The sequence below is a fragment of the Pyxicephalus adspersus genome, chromosome 3 (assembly GCF_032062135.1).
Source record: "Pyxicephalus adspersus chromosome 3, UCB_Pads_2.0, whole genome shotgun sequence".
Taxonomy (NCBI): Eukaryota; Metazoa; Chordata; class Amphibia; order Anura; family Pyxicephalidae; genus Pyxicephalus; species Pyxicephalus adspersus.
Genome location: NC_092860.1, coordinates 47347590 through 47373491, shown reverse-complemented (window position 1 = coordinate 47373491; position 25902 = coordinate 47347590). Strand labels below are relative to the sequence as shown.

Here is a 25902-nt window from a genome sequence, read left to right as displayed (position 1 = left end):
ACTGATTTTTTTTCCTTCTTCGTAGTTTTTGTGAGGCCATCTAATATTTTTTATCATTTTTTCAATGGTCTTACATGCAATAGATTTTTCCCAAGGATAGAAACATTTTAGGTCTTCAATAACAGCTTTATTCTATTTATAGGGCATTGTAATTGGAATTGACACAAAGAAATCTCTCAGATTAAGATGATCCTCTATTCATGGTAATTTGACCTTTAGTGGAATGGTTTCCACTTTTAACGGGTATGATGGAATTTATATCAGTTTCTTTAAAATATCAATGTTTCTTACTTGGTGCCTTATTTGCCTTATAATCAGCTAAGCCTCAATTGCTTTAACTTGTTACAGTTCTGAAAAGTAAGGTAAATCTCCCAATCATTTTTTTATTTCAATAAATTTTTATTAAATATAGAGAGCACGGGTTCTGTTAGAAAAACATAGTACATGCAATTTAAAACAGTGTCTGTAAGGTACCAAATACCCATTTATAAATACAACATAGAATGAACCAGGGAAGGGGTATTTAGAGGCGTGGGGTAACATGGGGGTCCACCAAGTCCACCTCAAGGGGAGCTTGTTACTGATGAGCAGTGTTTGATCCATGGGTTCCAGGTAAGCTTAAATGCATAAGGAGTGTCCTTGAGAGTGCAGGTAAGCTTGTCGTTGACCACTATCCAATTAGGTTTAGTTGACAAAAGGACAGGGAGATACAGGGCGATTTCCATGCCTTAGCCAGTGCAATTCTGGCCACTAACAGAACATAATTTCCCAATTATATTTTATTTACCATTTTTGGAAGTCTATTGTTTTACTTAATTTACATAAAAATAAACAGTCATCTTTGTTTTGTTTTTATTAGGTCATTGATCAAGTTTTCAGTTCAATATATGTTCCATGTCAAACAAAATTCGCCTTGGTAGATGCCAACTAGGTACTAATGACACTCCATTTTTTTATGCAAATAATACTTTACCTCAAAGGCACTGAAGTGTTCAAAAAACCCTCAAATGTAAAAGAAACTGTGCTGCCTGCAGGCTTCCTTTTTATTAGGAAAAAAAAATCACTGCTTTCAAAAATTTTTCATGGTTACTGCTAGTTCTTACTGAATGTTAGCTTGCTAATCAAATTGAAAAGATTTAATAGATTATTTTTTAATATTAAAAAAGAAGAAGGAAAATAGGATGACACAGGAGAGAACTGACACCTAACACAGAAATGACACCAGAGAGGTGAAATCATAATGGGAACAGGAGAAAAATAATTAACTTTCGTAAGGATAGCAATCATCCACAAGGCCAGCAATACCATATTGGAATATGCCAAGCAATAACTCCCAAGACTGAAAAAAAAGCAAACCCCTCCAAACCCTAATAATAACTTCTATGCCCCATCAATTATCCCCAGGTCCCTGCAAAATCTCTCGACTTTTGGAGTTCTTGAAAAACATGACAATAAAGCACTAAAAAGAAATACAGCTATGATTTATATTGACTTCATGTTACCCTCTACATGATTTCATTTCTTACAAAAATGGTTTATATCCAAACTAACTATATTAAACAGTTCAGATGGAATTTATTCTCTACCTTCACTGCTACCTCTTTTTTTTTTGCCTACCTTGAGTTCTGATTTGGGCAATTGAACTTTATTCCCTGTAGCTGTACCCAACCAATTAACGTCTTCTCCATGATTGCCAAGGCAATTGCTTTGGCCTGCTTTTCCCCTTTCTGTTCAGTGGCTCCCACTGTGAAAAAAGACCGCTAAGAACTCTGGGGACTCATTAGACATTAATGAACGGAGAGGACCAGGGGGCCTTCAAATTCCTAGTGCCTAGGATGACTGACTAACTCACCTTTCCCATAAGCCACACAGTGTCTTTCACTGTACATAATATGCTATGAGTATGGCTAGGCAATGCACTGTTATTTTTAAGAAGAATTCCAGACAAGTTTTACAACACTGTTTTGATAGAAATAGCATTTCAAAATGTCCCCTATACCATAGCAAATCTTCACTTTTCAAGTTCAGTTTCACTTCAAAGAAAGTGTTAGTCCACCCATTAAATGAAGCATGCACTAGGTATTTTTGAATACATAAGACATCATTAAGATGTCATTCATCATACCAAAGAATAAATAAAGAAGAAAAGTTGTGTTCAAACTGTACATTATGATAATGACTGAATTTGTTATTGTTGAAACTTTCTGCTGAGATTCATAGACTGTGCAAATTATAAGTGAGCCTGTAAGCTGTTTTGGGGCTAATGTCAATATATTTGAGTTGTGTCTATGGCATCCATCTGACATAGGTTTGAGATGCTCCTGGGATTAATCAAAATACATTGGCCGGAGTAATTAACCTGTAGATGACCTCCTCATGGCCCGCATTTGATCTGCTTTAAGTTGCATTTGCTTTCCCATAGAACTGTAGGAGAATGCAGACCCCATGTGATTCAAACATAGACCCTTCAACACAACTTCTTACAATTTTAACAGTAAATGCTGGCTATCATAGTATATAACATATTGAAGAGTGGCTGACATTTTTGAAAATTCTGATATGTATAGAAAAATAATTCTATTATTGCACAATACAGTATAATGAATACTTCTCAGTGTATGTTTATTTATCCTGACAGCTTGTCATAGTATCACCGTTTAGATCTTGTTAGGTAGCAACATGTTTTTAATATATACATGGAGGTATCATTGTCAATATGAAACACCTAATTTAAATACAATATCCTTAATAGTATTACTCATGTTATTCTGTAGGTGTATATACCTACTGATAAATATCTTTTAGCTTTTGTAAGATTTTCAGTGATCACACTGGCTCATTCTGTTGCTGTAACTAGTCCAACCTCCTTCCCACCAAAGCTCTAGAAATGCATTACTCATTCTTTCTGTAGTTTTATCCTTATTATGACCTTGTTCTGTACCTGAGCCATATATAAGACAGGCTTTCCGTTTGACTGTTTCTCTAAATCCTTTTGGGATTTTCCACTTCTGTTGCTATGTCTACCTGTTTCTGATCTGTCCAAGTAATGGTTAGCATTTGCTGTTATTACATATTTATGCTGTTTTGTTCATGACCGACTGCTCTCCATTCCTTGTCTTCCCCGTTTATTCTCTACCTGCTGATCTTATGGCTCTCTGGCTATGATCCTTACTTAGATAAGACAGCAACTTCAACAGTGAAATCTGTGTGTACTGCTAGTACACTATTTTAGATATATACCCACTATCCTAAGATCGGAAAAAGGTACCCCCTTCAAAAAAAGAATATATAGGTAAAACCGTCTTCCTTCTGGGTCACAAGGGTCATGATAAAACCTATAATTGATCACTCATTTTAAACAACTTTGGCAACTACATTGCTTCTATAACGATTTCTATATCAGAGCAAACATTAAAACTTTGAGGGACTTATGTTTCCAAAATGAGAGACAGTTTGTAGCTTGGTTGACTATAATAAGTCCGTAACCCATAGCAATCTTTTACGTTTAGGTTACTGCAGTTATATGACATTTCCTTTCTTTTTGGTCCTTAGCCATGCTAAATTAATTTTGTGGCTTCCTATATACATCATGAGCAAAAATATTTGCACCCTTGCATGTCACAAAATGCACAGGCTCTCCCATAAAAAGAAGAGTATTTGAGAACCAAAATATATGAAAAGCTTTTTATGTTCTTCCAGTGCCAACAAAAGAAATAAACATGACAATACCAAAGCATTTATAATTTGAATTTCTGACATAAATGCAAGCGTGATGATATTTTTGGCCCTGACTGTAGACGGACTAAAAAATAAAATTTAGATTGTTTTTTAATAGGCATGGAGGAACTTGAAATTTGGTTTGATTTGACAAATAATTTGCACTGGTTTGATTCCATTTGAGCACATTTGTTTTGACTTTAGCCAATGGCTGATGACAGGCATAGCAAACTGAGTGTGGGAAGATGCATACATGATTGCAGCTACAGTGATACCCAGTCGTTTTTACTTTTCCTGTCTAAAAAGTCCAATAAAGGACTTTACATAAAGTAAGTTGAGTGTGGCATTCAGTAGATGGTTTTAGTTTATATGATGATAATCCCACCTAATAAATGTAGCTAAAATGGATCGAGCCTTATAAAACAGCAATCATACTCATGTTACCAGGGCAATATCATCTCTAATTATAACCCAGTAAAGCAGCATTATCTCATTTTGTGAAACCAGCTGTTCAGGGTGGGCAGTCACCCAGGAGAAAGTCATGGCTTGAATGTTGGACTGCAAAGATAGCAAATATCTGTTCTGTCACACAGAAGTGTTCTTTTTACTCTAGTGCTATAAGCATCTATATATAACCATATGTCTGTAACTACAAGTTCCATCAATATAGAGTAATTATTAGCAGTAATCCCCTTTTTATTGAATCCACAGCGAGTTAACTGCCTGTTATACTTCAAGTTTAAATTTGTTTACTGCAATAAATAAATTGAAATAGATCGATAAATACTGCATGTAAAGTGTCATATTCATTAGATAAAAACATACTTCATCATTGCATATCTAATAACTATTGTTTCTCATTCCCTGCTGTATCTGCAAACAGAGGCAAAGCATGGAAAAACTTTTAAGTAATACAGATATTTGCATTTAGTTAGTGAAGGGTCTGTTTTATCCAGGTCATGGTATTTCCAGTATTAGATTTATATCCATGCAGGTAGGACAGGGATTATGTACCTAGAACAGGGTAACTCCACAACTTTCACACCTCCTTTCTTGATCTTGGACAATCTTGGACAACATCTGCGTTGTTACATTTCATGATGCTTGTATTAAGACGTCTGTCCCATTGGGTTATTTTCTGATGCTTACTAGAACTGAAGAAGTGTCTTTGACAAGCTAAAAAATGTATTCACTATTACAAGAAACAGTTGAATGTAACTAAATTTTGCTAAGAATTTGAATGTTTTTCTGTTTTGATAATACTAAAGTATTTTTGACAAGCTTGAAATGTTTGAATTTTAAACTATATTCTATAAAAACATGTACAGGCCATTAGGAGGTGCCCTCAGGACTTACGATCCCAGGTGATGCCTCACCACAGGAGGGCGTGCGCAGCCTATTCCCTCCGGCAGTTGCACTCACGGTAGCACTGAGGTTTCAGAATCAGTGCCCGGAGGGTTGCTGCATCCCTGTAGCTGGAATTTTGCCTCGGCATCTTCTGCACTGAGGCTGCACAGCTGAAAGGAATTGGAGCTGTGTGCAGCTGATTAGCAGAGTAGTTCCTGTTAATCCCATACTGTCATTGGCTGCTGGGGCTTTATGGCCTCTCTTCCCAGTCAGATGTGCCTGTTATAGCGTCTGCTGGGCTTACCTGTGTTGGATTGATGTTTGAGTATTCTCTGTTGCTGACCTGTGCCTGTTCCTGACTATCCATTAAACTCTTCCTGGACCGACCTCTGCTTGTGACCCCAAATCTGTTTGTGCCTTTCCCTTTGTACTTCGCTGGATGGACTGATTTTCTGTGTTTTTGACCTCGGTTTGTTTCTGGATTTCCTGACATTCTATACTCCAAAACTCACATAATATGTAAAGGGGGTGGGTTCTTTATAACTTATACACTTAGATGCCCTGATATTGAGGAATGTGCAAAAGGCTTCAGCAGGCTACTGCAGAACAAATTAAACTGTCCCACTATGATGCTTGGTTCTTTTTCTTCTATAGTGCTATCTATCTAAAAATAAAGCCAGACTTGACCTTTATAGAGTACACATGAAGGATGGAGCACTTCAGCACCATCAGGTATGTGTTTAAGACCAACCATCCACTGCACGTTCACCTGTGGACCTTCCAAATGGAGGCTATTGTGTTTGTTACAGTATCTCTCTGCCTAAGGCCAGGTTCAAACACCTTACCTGCTGCTAAACTGCCTGAACCACCACACTGGTTTCTTCAAGAACCACCATCTCCACATTTGTCAGTGACTGTCAGTAAACTACACTAAACTGCACACTGTTGCCTCCATTTATTGGGCTACTACAGGTAAACCTTACATGTAGCGTCTTCCCCCAGATGGAAGTTTATGGGCCTGAGGAAGCCGTACCTGCACCGCAACCACACCTCAACCTTACCACCAGTCACCAGAAGCCTACTGTTTGTTTTTCTGAGGTGATGGATTGTAAGCTGGGGAACATTTGTTTTTGTTGTTCAAATTTGTAAAGGTTTGTCACCATGTAAAACTGTTTGCTTTTAAGTAAGAGCCTGTTGACATTTGTGCATTGGAAAAATGTAAACTTGCTGCCTCTCCATATACTTTCCAGCAATACATTCATTACAAAGAATATAATGGTAAGACAAGTAAAATGGATGCAAAACATATATCATGGGCATACAATGCCCTTCAAGTACATGACCATTACTATGGACTTTGTAAAGCGCTGCGTAATATGTTGGCGCTAAAAAATACTGTGTAATATTATTAACAATAATGATCACTGCAGTCTTCCTTCTGTACTATCCCTCCACACCTCCTTATGTATTACCTGCACTCACCAATCAGAGCTGATTAAAATGGACAAGCGTTACCATCATCTCTATAAAGTCTACAATATTTCACAGGTACATTTATTTTTTCAGCACAGTTTTATTAGTTTGATAATGTTGTTTCTGGCCACAATTTACAGACAGCTTTAAAATATGCAGCATTATATTGTAATTAGTATTGGTTAGGGCACTGAAGCGTAAGGAAGACAATCCTTTTATATTTCATTTTTCTTGTTTTTATGCATGGTATAAAAATCAATGCACTTTTATCAGTTTTACCCTAGCATGACAATAAAGCTCGATAAATGAGAAATTGCAAAGGGAACTATGCAGCTCAAGTTCAAGAAACTACTGTTGATGTTGTTTGCAACTTTGTAGGGATTTGTATACTCATTTATGTGATGGATAATCCTGTCTGCAAACCTCTCTACTGGGACAGTTTTACAAAGCACACCTGCAATCAGTGGAAGTAATGGTAACTGAATTCAATGCCGTTCTGTATCCTGTTGGAATTGAAGCAATGTAGTGGACCAAATCCTAGACACCTGCTACAGTGAACACACTGACTGAATTCTGAATAAGTATCTAAATAAATAAATATGTATTTCAGCATTTTGCTAACAGATAAAGTGGATCCAAACTTGTGTCTTAGCTATTGTATGTTTTTTTATATTTAACAGCTGCTTCCATGATTTGTAATATGCTCTTTATGTCGATTGAGCACAAACATGCAATGTATACTGTGGTGGGTCAAAGTTCTACATAAAGCAGAAGTCTGTCTATCCATTATTCTTCTAAAGCTTTTCCATCTGTGACCTTAAACTTCCTTAAACTAACTTTAAATTAAATGTTAATCTTAACTCTATCAATTTATTCACAAGACCAGGATCTTGTATAAGGAAGTGCCAAACAAGGGCCTTTCTGGCAGCATTACCAGATATTATTTTATGGAATTGTGGTGCCTTTATAAGACTTCTTCATTCCAGGGAACCACTACCTCTCGGGAAATACTACATGCAAATTCTCCCAGTGGAAGTTCCATAGAGGATGACAAGGCCTGCCTAGTACTAATACTGCTTGCTGCCGCCAGCTGCCGAATGTGCAGACACTAGTTCTTTAAGAAGCAATGAGCACTTTATAACTCTCAGCTCAGTTTAACAGATTCCAGTAAACTGGCTATCTGTAAGTTTGACATTCTTCCCACTGCCCAGCAATGTAAGAGGCATTCTTCCCAATGACTACCACACTAATGTACTGTGAGGTGTGGATATAGAAATTACACTGCATGACAAAAAAATAAATATTGTCTGCTACTTGGTCTAATCCATGTGTCCTATACTACATCAAGTGTGCTGAATCCAAATCTGAAGTCTAATTCTGCCTAGGACGTCAGGATCCTAAATTATTTACGCATATACGTGATTAGCTATATTCTCTCATTCCACAGTTACTATGTAATCCCTATACATAACTAACTTTTGCCTCATAGTTGCATTACATTACAAAAATGTAGTTTTTTTTTTACAACAACATATACAATTACACATAATTCACCCGAGTCCTTGTTCAACACACATGTACACTTCAGAAGTGTTTCAGGTACTTGTTTTTGCGTTTGTGGCTCTCTGCTGTCTCCTGTTGCAAAACCCGCAGTAGTCATCCATTATGTTGGTGTTGCACCAACCTTGATATCTTGTTTCCATAACAGAAATGTCCTCGTGGAACCTCTCCCCTTGTTCATCACTTACATCACCCAAATTTAGTGGGAAGAATTCCAGATGGGAATGTAAGAAATGAATTTTAAGTGACATTTGGCAGCCAAGTTGATGGTATGCTGTTAGTGTGTTGTTCACGAGTTCAGCATGGTTTTCAGATCCCTGGTTGCCCAGAAAGTTTTGTGCAACAAGCACAAATAAATCCAAAGCACCAAGTTCAAGTGGGTTAGGTTTGTCTCTGAATGTGGCATCATGCATCAAACTGCGGATTTGTGGACCAAAAAAATACCTGCTTTCAGTTTAGCATGTGTTATAACTTTTCCAAACTTGTCCTTCAGATACTGAAAACCCATACCATCACGATCCATTGCAAAGACAACATTTTTTATTAATCCAAGTGTAATACTAAGTGGCGGAAGGTAAACTTTCTGTGGATCAATGAATGATTTATGCTTCATGTTGTACTGGCCAACAGTGTGTTCAGGTCTGGGTGGTCTCCCACCACCTTCAGATCACCATAAACGTTTCACTTGTGTCATGAATTGTTAATCAATTTCAAAATGACCTCCATGGATTCATATGTCTCTTTCATTCCCTCTGTATGAGCAGAAAGTTTTTTGTTACCTTTATGCAGCAATACAGCTTTAAAACTTACTTTGCTCGAGCCTATGAACAATCTCCACTGCTCTGGTATGAATTTGCAACCTAACTCCATCATCAGACCACTCACGTCGGGACAGAAGCAAATGTCATTTTCCAGCTTATAATAACCTGCAAACTTTCTGTGACAATCAGTTGTTGTTCCTTTTTTTGTAGAAAATTCTACTCCTTTAATCTGAAGGCTAACAGTTCAGACTTCTCTTTTGACAAAGACAGGTCCCTTACTAGATCATCTAAATCTGAATGGCTTATAAAATGTGGCTTAACCTCTTCAAATTGGGGTTCATAACATTCATTAACATCGACATCATCCTCCTGTTCCTCATCCGACATGCCACTGTCAGTAACAACAGATGTAGGAGGGACTGGCACTGGATTCTCTGCATCATGTTGCACTGGCTTCAGAGCAGTTTCACAATCAGTATACACGATTTTTGACTTAGTCTTCTTCGAAAACCCAGCAACTTTACTCATACGGAAGTAGCAGTCCGAGTGATGGTCTTTTGGCTTCTGCCAAACCATAGGCACAGCAGAAGGCATTTTATTCCTTTTATCATTCAATCATTGTGTTAAGCCAATGTAACACACGTGACAGCGGATATGAGGTACCCAGCTTTTATCCTGATCTCCAATTTCACATCCAAAGTAATACTTGTAAGCAAATCTCACCCTCTTAGTTAGGTTCTTGGGTTGATCACATGGGGTATATTTGCCACAAATAAAGAAAAAATTGCCCGGTTTATTAACGCAGCTGCGCCTACTCATCTTTACCTCAAAACAGACTCACTATGGCCTAGCTGTACTATGCAATAAGATGGTTTTGCACTAGAGACAAGCCCTTGGTCCATCTCGCCTTATATACCTTTTTCTGACGTCAGCTCACTTACTTGCCTAGACATGCCCGGCTGCTGCTGGAACATGCATGCCACCAGGAGACTTGATTCAGCTGAGGCAGCAGCAGGCATAGTGGTAAATGCAACTGGTATAATGTTCCCATGTAAAAATACATTACACAATTACTGACCATTTGAACAGATATAGCACGCCTATAACTTAAAATCCATGGGCAAATTCAGAGTTCAGATTTGGATTCAGCACACTCCATATCATGTAAATCACATGTGGTATTCCCAGTAGCAAAATTGTTGTTGTACAGTGGTATAGAATGGGTGCCCTGAAGACCTGAAAGTTATTTCAATGGTTACCCCATGTTTAAAAAGTCAAAAAAGGCTACTCTAGGACACGATGTAGGTTATTGTGAAAGTGAAAGAAAAACATGAAGAAAAAATAATCTACTGCAGCCACCATATATAAGGCAGCACAGACAGTCCAGGGTACACGGATGCAGTTTTTGGTGTGGTTCTTTACATATTGAAATTGTACTTGCATTAACAATCTATGACAAAATGCAAGGCTGTAAGATATGTGATTTGTAAAGAACTAATACTTTATGTAAACAATAGTTCCTTTTGCATACTGATGCTACAAAGTGGAAATGTAACACTAATTACTGATTTAATAATGTTCAGTAAGTGGCCATCATGCATGGCAAGTAATGTGTTTAGATAACAAAAAATGCTGAGTTTGCAGAACAACACACTGAGCAAAAACAATTATAAATGTAATTTTATCTATGTCAAACAAAAATGCAGAAATTTAATTGCCTGTAATGTATCGGTTTTAATCATTTAATCCTCAAATTAGTCTGGTTAATTTTATGAATTACAAACATGAATTTTTAGAGAAAAGGTGATAAGTGACCATATAAGTTGTTTCATTTTCTGGTGATTTACTGTATTATCATTACTGATTCCCACAGCTTCCTAAACAGCTTCCTAAACAGCTTCATTATTCATGAATCAGTTATGATAAATGATTGCATATTAAAATTTCATTATGAAATATTCACACGCCCTTGCTTGGTACAGAAGGAGAATTCAAGTGAAAATACTATATTTGAGCTACAGCACATCTTGCTGCAGTTTTCTATAAAGCCAACGACTATACTTTTTGGTTATATCTATAGAAGACCTAATAGGAAAGAGATATTAACAACAGCCCTCCTTACAGATACCTTTACTGTTTCTAATATGATTTATAAGCAGCTAATATGCTGTCCAGTGTCTGGCATCTTCCCCCACAATCCTGATTACCTGTGTAATATACAACTACAGTTCCATCTACATTCTTTAATTTATGGTAGGCAAAAACAGGTGTATAGTACACTATTTAGTGAATTATAACATCAAGCGCTGATAGTTTTAGCGTTTGGCATCTGGGGACAAAGGATGCTAATACTGTAGTTGTTTAACGTTTCCCTGAATATTACAATAATCCCTGTACTAAAGCAATCCCTTAGTGCTAAACCCTCCCCTGAACCTCCACCTGATAACTTTAGACAAACCCCAAATCTACCTCTAACACTTAGCCCCTAATCCTAAATGCTAAACCTGCCCTGTAACACTACTTCCCAACCATAAGGTTTATTATAACACCTGAAGTGCCCTTTCCACCCCTCCTCTAATAAAAAGTTTATAACTTTAAAAGTATCTTTAAAATCCTTACCCTGCCAATTTTTAACACCTAAAAATTCTTAGGCTTTTATTTTTCTCTCTATACTATTCTATTTGCATTTCTCTCATTTGCAAACTTTACCAACCCTTTTACTAAACATCAGTCTTCCTTAGCCACACCGTCTTGATGCTTCTTGCCAGCCAATGGTATGGAAGTGAACACCTGGGCTTCTGCATTTACATCCCTCATCCACCATCCAGCCAGTCATGAACCAGGCTACTACCAGCCACAATATAATGGAACGTGTAAGTATAAAACCTCAATTATTGACATATGTATTTAAATATTGTTTATGTAAACTTTTTTTCTTTCGTGGGGGGGGGTCTGAATAACTGTTTGGGTTACCATTCATCCAGCAATATAGAAAGCCTATAACTCTGTGACAGCACAAAATGTAAAGGGTGGGGTGGGGTGGAGGGCGGGTTACAAGTAAACATATTTATTTGTGTGTAATGTTACTGAGCCATTTTAAAAATTGTAGGTCCACCTTATATTCATCATGTTTGCCTACATCAATATTATGAAATACAGACGCAGAATCAGTCCTGCACAATTGCTTTCATAAAGTAGGTAGTTTTAAAGGGGCATTTTTAAAAAAAAAATGGGATCTTCACTAACACTCTCCAAGACTCTCGAATAAAAGGAGTTTGGAGTTATACTTATCCTCCCCCTTGCCATCTTTTACATTGCTCAATGTGAGGGCACTGTGCTTCTGAGAGGATTCCTGTGGAATACAGAGCAGTCAAATCTTGCAAAAACAAACTCAAATCCGCTGCAAGAGTGCCATTTTTCAAGATGTTGTCTGTCTTCGTTATCAGATACATTTTCTATCTACTAAAAAGAGATGAATTTAGGAAAGGGGGGAGGGATGCCATTCCATTATATTGAAAGGTCCACTTTAAAAATAAAACAGGCAATTGCCATATCTGAAACTTTTACATAAATTATATATACTAGTTTGGACAGACAGGTCTAAAATGACAAAAATACCAGGATGCTTTTTTTTTATCTTGTAAGAGAACAAAAAACTATATATTGTGATAGTCTATCATAGTCCAATCCCAGATGGGTTATTTTCATGAGAAATTCAATACCATTAAGGAATTAGAAAAGCAAAATGTATGCAGTAGATTTGACAGACGCTTACCTTCAATGGCAAATGGTTTACCCACTGTCAATAATTTGCACTCAGCATCTATGGAAACTTCATAATCCAAAAGTGCCTTATCCATGATAAAAGCATCCAATGTTTCAGGGTCATTTCTGAAAAAAAAATAAAACAATTAATAAGAAAATCTATCTACACACAGAACATCTATACTGACCACTAAATTGTATGAAATGAAAGACTGACAGTAAAATGACAAGTGAGGTTCAATATGGTTGCAGAACATATATAAACAATAAAGGAAAGCAAAGCTGCAGTTGGTAGAATATGCAGAATACTGGTAACTAGGAGTGGAATTGTCCAAATCTACTTCTCCTAAATTGCCAAAGGAATGTAGAAATCTCATTAAAAAACTTTTTTAAGAGAGAAAATCTAATTGTTGTTCAGTGTTCACAGGTAAGGTGTATCAGTCGTGCATGAAATACTTGTTAGTTGAGTCAGCAAACATTGAACTAAACTCTCCTGTCTATGCTAATAATTAGATACATTTCTAAAAATAGTATATAGCTGTACTTGGGATAAGGATTACATCATCTTCTTGTCTGTACTCTTCAAATGCTTTCCCTGCCTTTTGCCCAATGTAAACTGAAAAAAAATACAATAATTTTCAGCAATGGCTTGTCTATTGTCTTTCTGTATGAGACACAGTCCAGGACTCCTCCTCTACAGCAACTACACACAGAATAAAGGAAAAAACCCTTACAATATTATATGGACAGTAGGATGGCTAAGTAATGATTTACTAATAGGTCTGGCTATATATTTGTTTTCATGAAGGAAAAAGACACTCCTCAATAATGTTCAATGTAATTCACTATCAATGTAAAGTGAAAGCTATTCTGGAGAAACTAGAAAAATTAGCTGCTCATGACGACTACTGCAACTACTGACTACTGACTGCAAGGTGCCAATGAAGCTGAGCCCTTTTTAACATGATTCGTGAAATCACAATTTGGAACAGGTCAGGGCTTAATGGAAGTCAATAAAAGATGTGGTATAAATCTGCTTGGGAGAGTTTTATTTCTTTCTGTGTATTCCCCCTTTCCTTGCCGTTAGTTTCTCACTACCTTCTTACCAGTAGCTGACTGCCATCCTTTTTCCTATATTATCTCAGTCATCCACATGTTGAAGTTTAGTTCTTTGTTCACAGTTTCTGCTTTCAAACTGTGTTCTAGTTTGTTTTATTAGCTTGCCTGTGTACCTGGACACATGCTTCATTTTCTGACCTTATACCTTGTCTGCTATATTGATAATACGAATCATTTTAAACAGCCAACTATAGAACAAAATGTATACTTGTATTTCTTTTATTTACAGTAACTATATATATATATATATATATATATATATATATGTATATATTTATACTAACACTGATCAAAGTTAAAAGTAGTATGTAGTAGGATGTCAAAATCCATATATTGTGGTTCTGGCTTAACTCAAGCTTCTCTTTAGCACAACATAGCTATGGATGAGTGAGAATGCCTCTACCATTCCCGCTAAAAGTTTCATTGGAAATCACTATAGGATTATCATGGCTGCATTCATAAAAACAGCCGTGGGAATCCTCCTGTCAGTGAGCGATCCCTGGGCACTACAGGGCAAGCCCTCATTCTGACCTGTAATGCCCAGGGATCTCTCACTGAGAGGAGGATTCTCTCGGCTCCATTCATAAATGCAGCCGCGATACTCCTCCTCTCAGACTCCCGAGTCATGCGGGTTGAGTTTATGAATGAACATGGCCGCGGGAAAAATCAGAGCATTTTTCCCACGCTACATTCATTCATGAGCAGCCAGTGAGATTCACACTGTGTTCCTGGATAGAGAAACTCTATCCAGGAACACATACTACAGGACTGCAACAGCAATCAGAGATTGGTCTTGCAGGTCCCAAATATTTGGTCCCTCTGGCCAAATTTATGAAGGCTGTTCTCGCCTACATGTTTGGTAAGCAAGAACAGCCCAATTCGCCACTAGACCTATTTTTAAAAATTTGCTTGCTTATCCCTAAATCTAGCTTAATTCAGGAAAATGGTATGCTTTAGCTGTACATCTCGATAGATCAGCAAGTAAAGTCCTGACACCAAAGCAGCTATACCAAGAGGGCAAGGGTACTCACTGGTATCAAGGGTTTTTATTAACAGTCCTTCATGTACAAACAGGAAGTTGCCTCGTGATGCTTATTCCTGGCTCACTCCTTCCTTTTTTTGCAATGTAAGCAGCATCTGTATGCAATCTTGAATCAGTCTCCCACTGTTCTCATACAGCAGAGATCTGAAGAAACTGAGCACATCGGGGCCAGTTTTAGGATGTGATAACTTGGTGGCTGCCTTAACTTACTATTTTTTTCAAGCTAAGAACATTTTCATTAAGTAAAGACTATATGTTGCTTTTGCCAGAAATGTGACATCTGTATCCCTATAGTGAGGAAATTGAACATACAACAAAATTCTTTTCCTTCTTTACTATTTGTATACCACATGTAATAGAGATAAAACCAATGCAGACAAGTCTAAACGTCACCCTGGGTAACACCCATGGCTCCCTCTATAGAGACAGTGGAGCAATTGGTGTACTCACCCAGGGACAAAAGGTGCAGATAAAAAAAACAAAAAAACAAATATATACACCACATCAAATGACTGGCTAGCTGCAATAAACAGTATTATATATTTTTTGTGGGTTTAGATATGCTTTGGCCTACCGCTATGTTCTTGGTATGGGGGAAGAAAGCCCAATGCAAATATATATTACTCAGTGCAGATGGTGTTACTTAGTTACATGCATACATGCATACATGCACTCAATAACAAGGGTCATTTATAAAACTAGGACAGGCTAAACCTGAAAGTTTTCTGCATTTCATTTGTTCTCTAAACTGTATTATCTGTATCTTTAAAGTGAATACTAATTTTCAAAATCATATTCAAATTTTCATTTTCAATCATTTTTTGCACAAAGCTAAATGATTGTCAAAATTGCCTTCGACAGGTCTGTCTGTCAAATAACCATGTTTTTTTCTTTTAGATCATTTGTGTACTGTAGTTGCCTTAGTAAGTTTGTCCTTGTAAAGTTATTTAAGGACAGGTTTTAGGAAACATTGCCTTTTTTCCCTGGAGATTCACAGCTTCACATAAACATGACCCAGCGTTTTTATTTTAATAATACAGTAAAAAAAAAGGCAGTGATGATTGACAAAGTGTAGTAAAGCAACCCGAAAGGATTTAACCTTTTATCAGTCTAGAGAAAAAAAAATACTTTCAATGTGAAAAATGTTGTGTTCATTCTGAACAAAATCTTGGAATTATGAAAAAGTTCCCTAGTGTGTCTAGGTTTTTAATAATATAATATAATTTTAATAATATATATATATACCTAGGGGCTGCAATATTTAATAATTCATTCGAAGAATAGAGCCTGTTTACTTAGCATTCTCCATCTTCACCAAGCCCAATATTAACCCCCCCTGACTGCTCGGGTTGAAATTTCTTTACAGAAAGCAGTAACCCCGAGCCATGCTCCGGGTGGAATTGAGGCAGCAGCTTTCTGTTGGCGATGCCCAGCATTTACGTCCCCTAGCCTTGCATCCCGGCATGTGAGTGTTGGGGACGCGAGGCTAGGGGATGCGGATGCTGTACAGGTGTGGGACATGTGTGCGGGCATGATGCGTGCGTCAGTGGGACTGGCGGGAAATGTAAAATTAGAAGTATTTTTAAATGTTAAATGTGGAGGTTAAAGCTCCACTCTGGGCTTTTTTTGTTCCCCTACAACAAGACAAGAAGTAGCTTTTTCTGCAGTTTTTAGCTTTAATGTCAAGTTGTTCCAACAGTACACCACAAAAGGTTCTCAAAATATTAACAACATAGTGTGGGGCCTATGGACTGGCTGCCTGAGCAATTGTGAACTTGGCAACCTGCACTCAGTGTAATAATGCAGAAAGTGTTACTGATGTCCTCACATTAGCTCTCTGAATCACTGAGGACTGCCACACCATTAAGGCAGGCCAGGAGCCAACAAAAACAAAAAGACAGTATAGGCGCGGGGGCATCATGACTTGGTGCTAATAGGAACCATTCATGTAAGGGTTAAGGCAGGAAGAGAAGGGTGTGGGTTATAGTGGGGTGATCACTGGGGGTGCAGAGATGTCTGGAGGATTCAAAAGGCCTGGACAGAAAGAGGGGGGCATTGGTAGTTGGCTAACTAGTGAACTTCCCGCCCGCCCACAATGAACTTGGGGTAGTCTGTCTGTTAGTAAGTTTGGTTGTGTTAGGGCAGTTGGGGTCTGGTTAATGATGGAATGTTGGTAAAAGGACTCATCATGGTGAAGGCAGGTTTTATGGAAACTGTTGGACAGTGAGGAATTTGGTGTAGGGATGATATCGGAATTCGAGGCAAGGGGGTGCTGGGGGGGTGCCTTCCTGGATCTGCAAAAAGGGGTGCTCAGAAGTGTTAGAGGTTAAGTGAAAATTAGGTTGTTAAAAATGTGTATATTGTAATAAAGTTTATATATATATATATATATATATATAAAAACATATTAAACTGTATATATATATATATATATATATATATATATATATATATACATATGTGTTGTTTCTATATATTTATGTTCGTAATGTTTTATATAAAAGGTTGTTAATAAATGGCTGACCCCAGCTAATTTCTTCCAAACACATTGTGGGGTTTTTTTTTTGGGGGGGGGTGATGATGATAGTTGGCTGGGTGGATATGGGAGGGACTGCTGACATAGGAGCTACCCAGGTCATGAAAAAATTAGGAGAGAAGAGGATGTTAGGTCTAAAAAAGTAATGTAAGAGTAAGAGTAAATATATGAAAAAACTGAGAGACTGGAGAAGAACCTACCAACTGATAACAAATGAAGAAGACAGAAATCTATTCCAGTTTTGATTAATCACCCAGGTTCTCTGATGATAGTCAACTTTCTCTAGTCTTGGAAAACTTAAATAAATCATATCCAAAGTATCAATAATTTGTGTGTGGGTGCACTGGGAATGAAACATTGAGATAGGTTTATGTTATTGTAGTGGCTAATCAACACTGCTGATAGTGGTTATTCTATAAGTATTTTTATTTAATACAATAGAAAATGTAGGCAAAAAGGAAAAAAAATGAAATGGAAAAGAACCTAAAATATATGCCCAGTAAAAATACACTAATATTCCCCCTTTTTTATGTTTAATTTCAAACTATAAACTTATTTATCCTACTTTAAAAAATGTCAAAATATGAAAATGCGTTAATTGTTTGCAGACATTGGGATTTGGAAAAAGTACTTATTCTGAAATATACAAAACACCAGGAGATGGAACAAAATCATAGCAACAGTATTGATGTAAATTACTTTAAGAACGCAACTCCTTCCGAGGTAGAGGGCGTGTTATATCTCCGCATGTATTCATGCATCTCCGGGAAACTTTTCTTCACATAATCTTCAGCGCTGCTCTCTTTCACTGTTCCAAAGCGGAACCCCTGGGAGGGATGATGAAGCTATAAAACAAAGATTAAACTGTTATTGCTGGATTATAGCACAATCAGAGATGTCATTTTCTTTTTTGTTACATAAATGACAATCAAAGATGAAATGGTATTTAGGAGGCTACAGATGCAAACATGAGATAAATGTAATATAATAACATGAAAGCATTGAAAGCAGCAACTATACATCATAAACTAAATATAGGACTTTTCCTTTTATGTATAAATGGCACTTAAGAAACGAGAGCTGCAAATGCTTGTTAGTGTTTATTCTAACTACTGGCCTATTGCTATTACCAAGATGTGCAGCATACTTCAAGGAAGAATTGGAAGAACAAGTCGGGACCCTTGTGAAGATATCAAAGAAGAAAACGTTTATGACATTATAGGAAAAGAAGTCAGTCAGTGTGCTTATATTAGAAAACAATAAAAATAACCACAAAATAGCATTACTAAAATGTGAATTGGTTAATCATATTTATTACTGCAAAACCCAATGCTCTGAAACATACAGTCTGTTAGTGGAAAATAAAGGTCAATTATATAATACCACAACCTAGATTACATAGCAGTTAATAAGGATCTTTCAAAAAGCAAACTAAATCTAATAAATAAATCATATTTTTCAATTACATTTAAAGTATTTTAAAAGAGTAAACTTTTGCTTTGACCATGCAGTGCAAAACATTAGTTTTTTTTTTAAAGCCCAATTGATTTTTTAGGAAACAAGGGTCCTTCTCCGGAGATGCTGATAGACGACTGACTTTGCTATTCATCTTGTTGCAACTTTAATTAACTTGAATACTGATTTAAACTAAACATTTAATTCTGATTAATTACTGTTCAAATGAATTTTGAGTGCCTAAGAACCTGAAGGCAATCAATTGCTCTCATGTTTCGGTAATGTACATGCTCCAACCAAATTTATCTTGGAAAAAACCCTTTTCTTTGCACTCACAGACACATGCAGTGGCTGGGAGGAAAGGGAAGATGCAGCACAATGGTTGGTGTGTTAATTCTTTGCTCTTTATGTACAAGGGGCAGAATTACTTTACTTGCATTTATATGCAATTGTTCCAGACCCCACCAGTATTATCAGGCTTTGCATCTTCTAAATTGTGAGAAGCAGCTATTTCAAAAGCTATACTGGAAACAAAATACACTAAACAAAAACTTGGTAATGACTTGTACACAACATAACTTCAAATGCTGCATGTCCATTGACTATTCTAAAACCAGGTGTGTAAAAGGTGTAGACCTTTGGAGAGACCAAAGTCTGCAGAAAGGTAATGGAATTCTAAAAGTTCTACCCTACAAACTCCTCTTATATTGTGCAGGGTTTGTCATTAGAACAAAGTGCTGATGTTTTGCCATTCAGAACATACTGTGATTTAACCATAATATCAAGGTTTTTTGAGGCTGCCATATGTTTAGGTCCCATTAGTGACAGACACTCTTCTGCATATTATCTCTCTTAATTTGATTCTTTAATAAAAAGTACTGACACGTTCTAAAGCATGAATTTTCAAATAAGTTTACGGCTATGGTCCACAAAAAAAGCCTTCTTTTTCTAAGAAACATTTTGCTTTATGATGCCTCTAGTGCTGGTCATGTGACCAAAAATCTGGGCATCTGGTTACATGACCTTTGCTAAGGATTAGGATGAGGGTTTAGTTTTGCCGATATGCTTTTGTTTAATTGGGATGTAACCAAATGCCTTTGCTTTGACCACAAGAGTGTCAAAAGTATAACACCTCTTTTGTTACAGCATTTTTATTTTGTGTTGGTTACTTCACTGTTTATTAGATCTTGGTACCAATCCGCTATGTTCCAAATATGTTATTTAATAAAATAGCTTACAATTATATTTAAAAAGTCATATTAATTCATGGACGTGTTTATAATCATGCTCTCAGCCTACTTTTGTTGTAAAAACGTACATTTTTTGAATCATTACCCTCTGACATTTTTTCTTTTGAAAAAAAGTGAATTCAAACACAAAAAGGTTTTATCGAATATAGAATCACATGCTATGATTTAATAAAAAAATGCCAGTTAACCACTATGAATTCAGAATATCTATAACAGAGATATCATATTAAGTAATAGATGTATTTTTTATATGACAGCACAGAAATCTACCAGGCCCTAGTTGACTGTTCCTCAATCAGTGTGCCTGTCTCCTAGCTTCTTTAGCACCTAGGCATATTTTTTCACATACATATTTAGGCTTTAATTACTAAATTCAGGATTTCATGTACTTGTATTGCAAACTGCCCCAAGGCACAGCACAAATTAGGATGTGCAGTATACACGCAGATTAAAGAGAAAGGTAATATGGTAGAAAACAAGTCCAAGAGATTATTAATACTGAGCATCTGTCAGGCTATTCTGCTACTCTGTAACCACCTGCCTTAACCAAAGGTAACCCTAGCAGCAAATGCTTACCGTACCTTAGGGGCAACAATATACCCCCTAAATGAATGAAAATTAATGCTTTGGGTATGTGCTTTTGGGTAAGTGCTGCTAGAAAAAATTCAGGTTAAGCCAGATGATTACAATGAGGCTGAACTGCCTACCAGCTGCATAAAAAAACCAAAACAACGTAACATTTGTAAAAATTACTATGACTGCAAAGATTGCTTTTGTCTTTTTTTTTAAAGAAGTAGTCTAGTGACAACTTCATATGTGGGTTTGGAGTTGTGAACTGCAATATTGCTTGAACTAATATTTACAAGTTGCTTCCCAGTAAATTTGCACAATTGCTGTGTTACATTTAAGCATAATAAAGCAATACCAAACAACTGTGTATTTAAAGCTAATTTTCAAAAAAGCGTAGTTATAATAAAGAATTTACAAATATAAAATAGATAAACCGTTCTTCATAGTGCTCTTTTATAACACAATTTCATGTTTTGCATTGCACTTCTCCTTTAATTCCCTGCCTGACTTGTTCTTTCTGGCTTTTCATTCTATGTACATAAATAAATATTTCCAGGCCTTTAAAGCTTCTGTGCAATAAATTGTCACCTAGCACCTGTCAGGCTGAAAACACCTGCAATAAACCAGTTCATAAGATATAAGGCGTGAAATATCAGCATTAATAAAATGCACTCTTACCCATTGACTTGACAAATACTAAATTATACCCTATGTCTAGTTTTATCAGCCATTCCAACCATAAACAGAACGTGAAATACATCTTTAAATCATGGAACCAACCAAGTTGGTGTACTGATAAAATTAATCTCATATAGAGGGGTCAGAAAAGATGTCTTGTGGTCATGTTTATGTTTTATTACTATTGCATTTATTTTTTCCTTATTTGTGTCACAGTTTTGGCCAGAGTAAAAAAAAAAAGAAAGTGCAGATCTGTTGAGAAATGTTTACTGTGGATTCATGTTCAGAGGATGGATGGAGTAGTAGCAAAATAAAGTGTCCATATATAAAATATGGAACATTGACATGGAGTCTGTTGACCCTGGGAATATCCCCATGGGATTGAGAAGAGACTTTTTTTCTAGGGTTTTTACACCTATAGTTCTAGAACTATTAGTAAATATTAATACTATAGTATTTGTAGGTTTTCCAATATATGTGTATCAAATATATATATATATATATTGATTGAACTCACTGGAGTGTATTTTTGGAACCTAACTATGCAACTAGAAAATAGCAGATTTGCCTATAAGGCTGGCAAAATATATATGGCCAAATGTTTTTCAAATGATCAAAACTATCTTATCATTTATTGTAATAACTCATATAGGTGGTTATATGTGAATCATGCATAAAAAGCAGGTGTTGCTAATGAAAGTACACATTACCATATTATAAAACAACAAATTAAAATTGTTCTTCAGAAAATGCTTGGACTTGATTTTTTTTTATGTTTGAAAATGAAATAGTAATAACAGCATTAAAGAGAAGTTGAACTCATGAAGATTTGCCATGTTTTTAACAATATATTTAAAAATGGTAATTTTGCTTAAGCAATACCTTGAAGAATATTTATTTAATTAATCCTCCTGAAAAAAAATCTTGGTATGGAAGGATGCTTTTTCTGTGGACACATCTTTCATAGCTGTTTATCTGCAGTGTGAGATTTAGGACACTTTTGCCTCCGACTGCTGGTCTCAGGTGATCTGCAGTGTAATTTGGAGATATCACTACTGTGCTGCTTACTGCTTACTCCTTGCTGAAGTTCCCTACAAAAAGTACTGCTTCTAATAAGATTGCTGGCTCCACACAAAGACGCAGTGCAGAACAAGGCACTAATAAGAAGGAAAGATCAGATGCAGAGAGACCAGTCCTTTGACCTCTGCTTGCATTTATCAATGGCTAACATGGTGCAGGACTGCCATTGTGATCAACAATAAAATGTATGTGTGACCAGGTCTTCAGAAGGCTATCAGAAGTCACCAGAGATCGACCTTTTCTCCCAAAATACATTTTTATTATATATTATAATATACCTTTACAAAACCCTACTGCCATATATGTACAGTATGAATGTATAATTTTTGTTTTGTGTTTACATATCCTTGAGGCAATTTTTTTTTTAAATAAAACAGTATATTTATTGAAAACAAACTTCAAGCGTTACTTTAATAATACCTTCATGTACTTTTAAAAGTTGGACATCAACTATGGTAATGACTATGTTTCCTGAGTCATTCTGTTTTTCAAGCAGGTTGTCCTTCCCACCTAAACTGTTATTGCTCTAATCCTACCTTTTCAGCAACTGGATTACATATTTATATATATATATATATATATATATATATATATATTGTTTTTCCTCATAACACAAAACGTATGGAGGAACATTTTTAATTTTTAACACAATGTTGTTTTTAGCACATGAAGGTACTATACTCGGACTACACTCTTTATATATTCATAAAGCAATCTTAACTTCAACATAGTGGTAAAAGCAGAGAGTTGCAGCAAATATTTAAAAAAAACATCTAAAAATGTCAACTCTTTTATGCACAAGAAAATGACCTCTAAAATAACAACAAAAAAAAGTTCTTATAACTGATCTCTACTGTTCTTTCCTATTTATCCAACATTGCTAAATGCTAACAAAATAAAAAAGAAAAAGAAAGAAGTAAGCAGACTTCTGTGCATACTAGGACATAACCCCTCAACACTACATGTTTTGTCCAGCTAAATGTCAGTTTAGCATTTTTATTACATTTTAACAAAATGAAACATTCTTTTATGTACACAATATACCAGTACAAGAAAAAAGAATCCTTAGTGCAGTGGTAATAGAGGTTATAGAGGAAAAAATTGTGCAGAAAAATTATAAGGCACTCTAAGACCTTCTGTTTAAAGTGTACTGCTAGGCAAAACGTTTGAGTTTTGTATAGAATATGAAAAAATAGTTTTTTGATAAGTTTTTTTTCTTTTTTTGGGATCCACTACTCTATGTGTACTAGTGACCACTGTTCTTGTGAGGCCAATTCACACATTTTAGAGTTATCACTGGAACAAGAGGTGAAGAGCAATTCTGTAATAAATACACCTGTTTGGGGGACAACTGTGTGAGAGTGTAATTTCCTTCACGTTCAGATATTTCCAATCACTTTCTGTTGCTTCTCTGGGACAGGAAATAAACAGACATTGTTCTAATGGTATTTATCCTTATTAACTCTATCCAAAAAAGGCTAAAGATACCCTTAGGACTCCACTTATAAACCAGGGAACCTGACTTTCCCTCATTTCCTGGGGATCAGTTACTGTCATTGAAACACATGGACCTGGAAGATTCCCACAAGGGAATGTTTGCAGGAATCTCTGATTCCGTTTAAAAATAGATTATTTCTTACTCTTTATGTGGAATCTATTTTTTAATTTTACGGTGCATGGTAGAAGTTCATGTACAATGGAGAAGTCAAATAGTACAGAGGTAAATAGGTAGACACTTTAAGATATTGTGTAATATATTTATGTAGTTTATACATATTTAGCATGTATATCATTCTTATTTTTACAGGTAGTCCCCGAGTTTATGACATCCGACATACGGACGACTCCTGGATATGAACAAGGCTTCCCTGCTTGTTCGTGTGCAGGAGGCTTGATGGGAGGAGGGGCGGTTTGCATGACTTTGCTGTTCTGCAAGTTCTTGTAACTCTTTTACCCCCCTAGTGTTTTCATTCTGTCAGTTTTTTGATGCAAAAAGTGATCCTATTTTTTTTTCATAGAAATTTTTGTTTATATTGTGGGCCTGTAATTCTTTGAATTAACTCCCGGGTATAATAATATTATTTATTTATTATATTATAATCAAAAATTATAATATAATACCTAATTATAAATCATGATTTTAAAAAATAATGAAATATTAGACCACAACAATGTAATTTATCAAAAAAAAAAGCTTTTTTATCAAAAATTTCTCATTAAAATTTTCCAAACAAGGGTGCAATATTATTGCTAAATAATAAGATAAATTAAATGCAGATTTTAGAAATAAAAAGGGTTTTACATTTTTAGTAGACATCCCGGGTGTGGTAGATTTTGAAACAGGGTGCTGCACAAAGTCCAACATCACAGTCAGGACAGTAGAACCTGGTTTCCTTGTGTTTCTTCCTTCCTCTGTCATCGGTCTTTGAGCAGCAAACCACGCACATCCTTGTAAGTGCCGCCTTTTTCTGGGTTGGTGGGATGTATTCAACGAAGTGACGACCGGTCAGGCGTTCTGGGTTGACAACGGTGGAAGCACGACGTCCAGATCTATTCATACCAAAGGATGGTGTTTGGTGGTTCCTGACTATGGATTTGGAAACTTGCAAAATAAAGTCTGAATGATTCACAGGCCTCTGACTATTTTTTTTGTACAGAATGTAGGCATTCCATAGGCACTGCTCAACTAGATGCCTGAAAATCTTCTTGTAATACTTCCTTTGCTGTTTCCTCATCGCTGGGTAGAATGTCATGGCTTGGTCAGCTCTGTCCACACCTCCCATGGTGTTGTAGTCAATCACCACCTGTGGCTTCATCACTTCTTTCCCACGTTTTGTGTGTACCAGAACGGTGGAGGCATCATGGACAGTCCTCAGCAGGCACACATCTTTTGTGTCACGCCATCTCAGGGCCATCATCTTTCCTTTCTGCCAGGCAACAATTTCTCCTGTCTTCAGCTTCCCTTTTGCAAACAGTGCTGGCAGGTTGCGCCAGTTAGCCCTAACGGTTCCATACGCATGTGTTCTGTGTTGCAGAAGGAACTCATAAAGCTCAAGAGAGGTGTAGAAATTGTCAGTTGTGACACAATAGCCCTGATCTAGGGGCTTGTAAGCCATTAGACTTTTGTCAATGATGACATCTCTTTCTGGCACATAGGTTTGCTGGAAATTTTGTAGAATCATCTGGGACACTTCCCAAATTTTCTTCTGTTTTGGTGCAGGATGGGTAGTCTCATCAAATTCTTCATTGTTTGCGAAGTGCAGGTGCTTCAAGATGAGGGAAAATCAGTATTCTGGCATGACTGTGCCAAAGAATGGAGTGGCAATTATTTTATTCTTGGACCAGTACCACTTCTGCATGGGTTTGTCCACAACTCCCTGCAGGATCCCCAGGCCCAAAAAAAGCCAAATGTCATCCTTGGTAACAGGTTCCCACTTTCTGCTTCTTGCAAACCTCAGGTGTGGAGCACCTTGTTATTTAGTCCAGCGTACCTGCATAAAACAAAATAAAAAATGTATTTTATGATTTGTTCTTTTATATTGTGAAGGT

The 25902-nt window shown here is 36.4% G+C and overlaps 1 protein-coding gene across 1 annotated transcript in view; it reads right to left on the bottom strand.

The window, feature by feature from the left end:
• The window catches only part of GRIN3A (glutamate ionotropic receptor NMDA type subunit 3A), a 165321-nt gene that overhangs the window by 24685 nt on the left and 114734 nt on the right, over positions 1 to 25902 (bottom strand). Inside the window, exons 4-5 of the mRNA XM_072404441.1 lie at positions 18020 to 18165; positions 12634 to 12749 (exon numbers count right to left, since the gene is read on the bottom strand). Coding sequence (XP_072260542.1) covers positions 12634 to 12749; positions 18020 to 18165 — 262 coding nt within the window. The remainder of the gene's footprint in view (positions 1 to 12633; positions 12750 to 18019; positions 18166 to 25902) is intronic.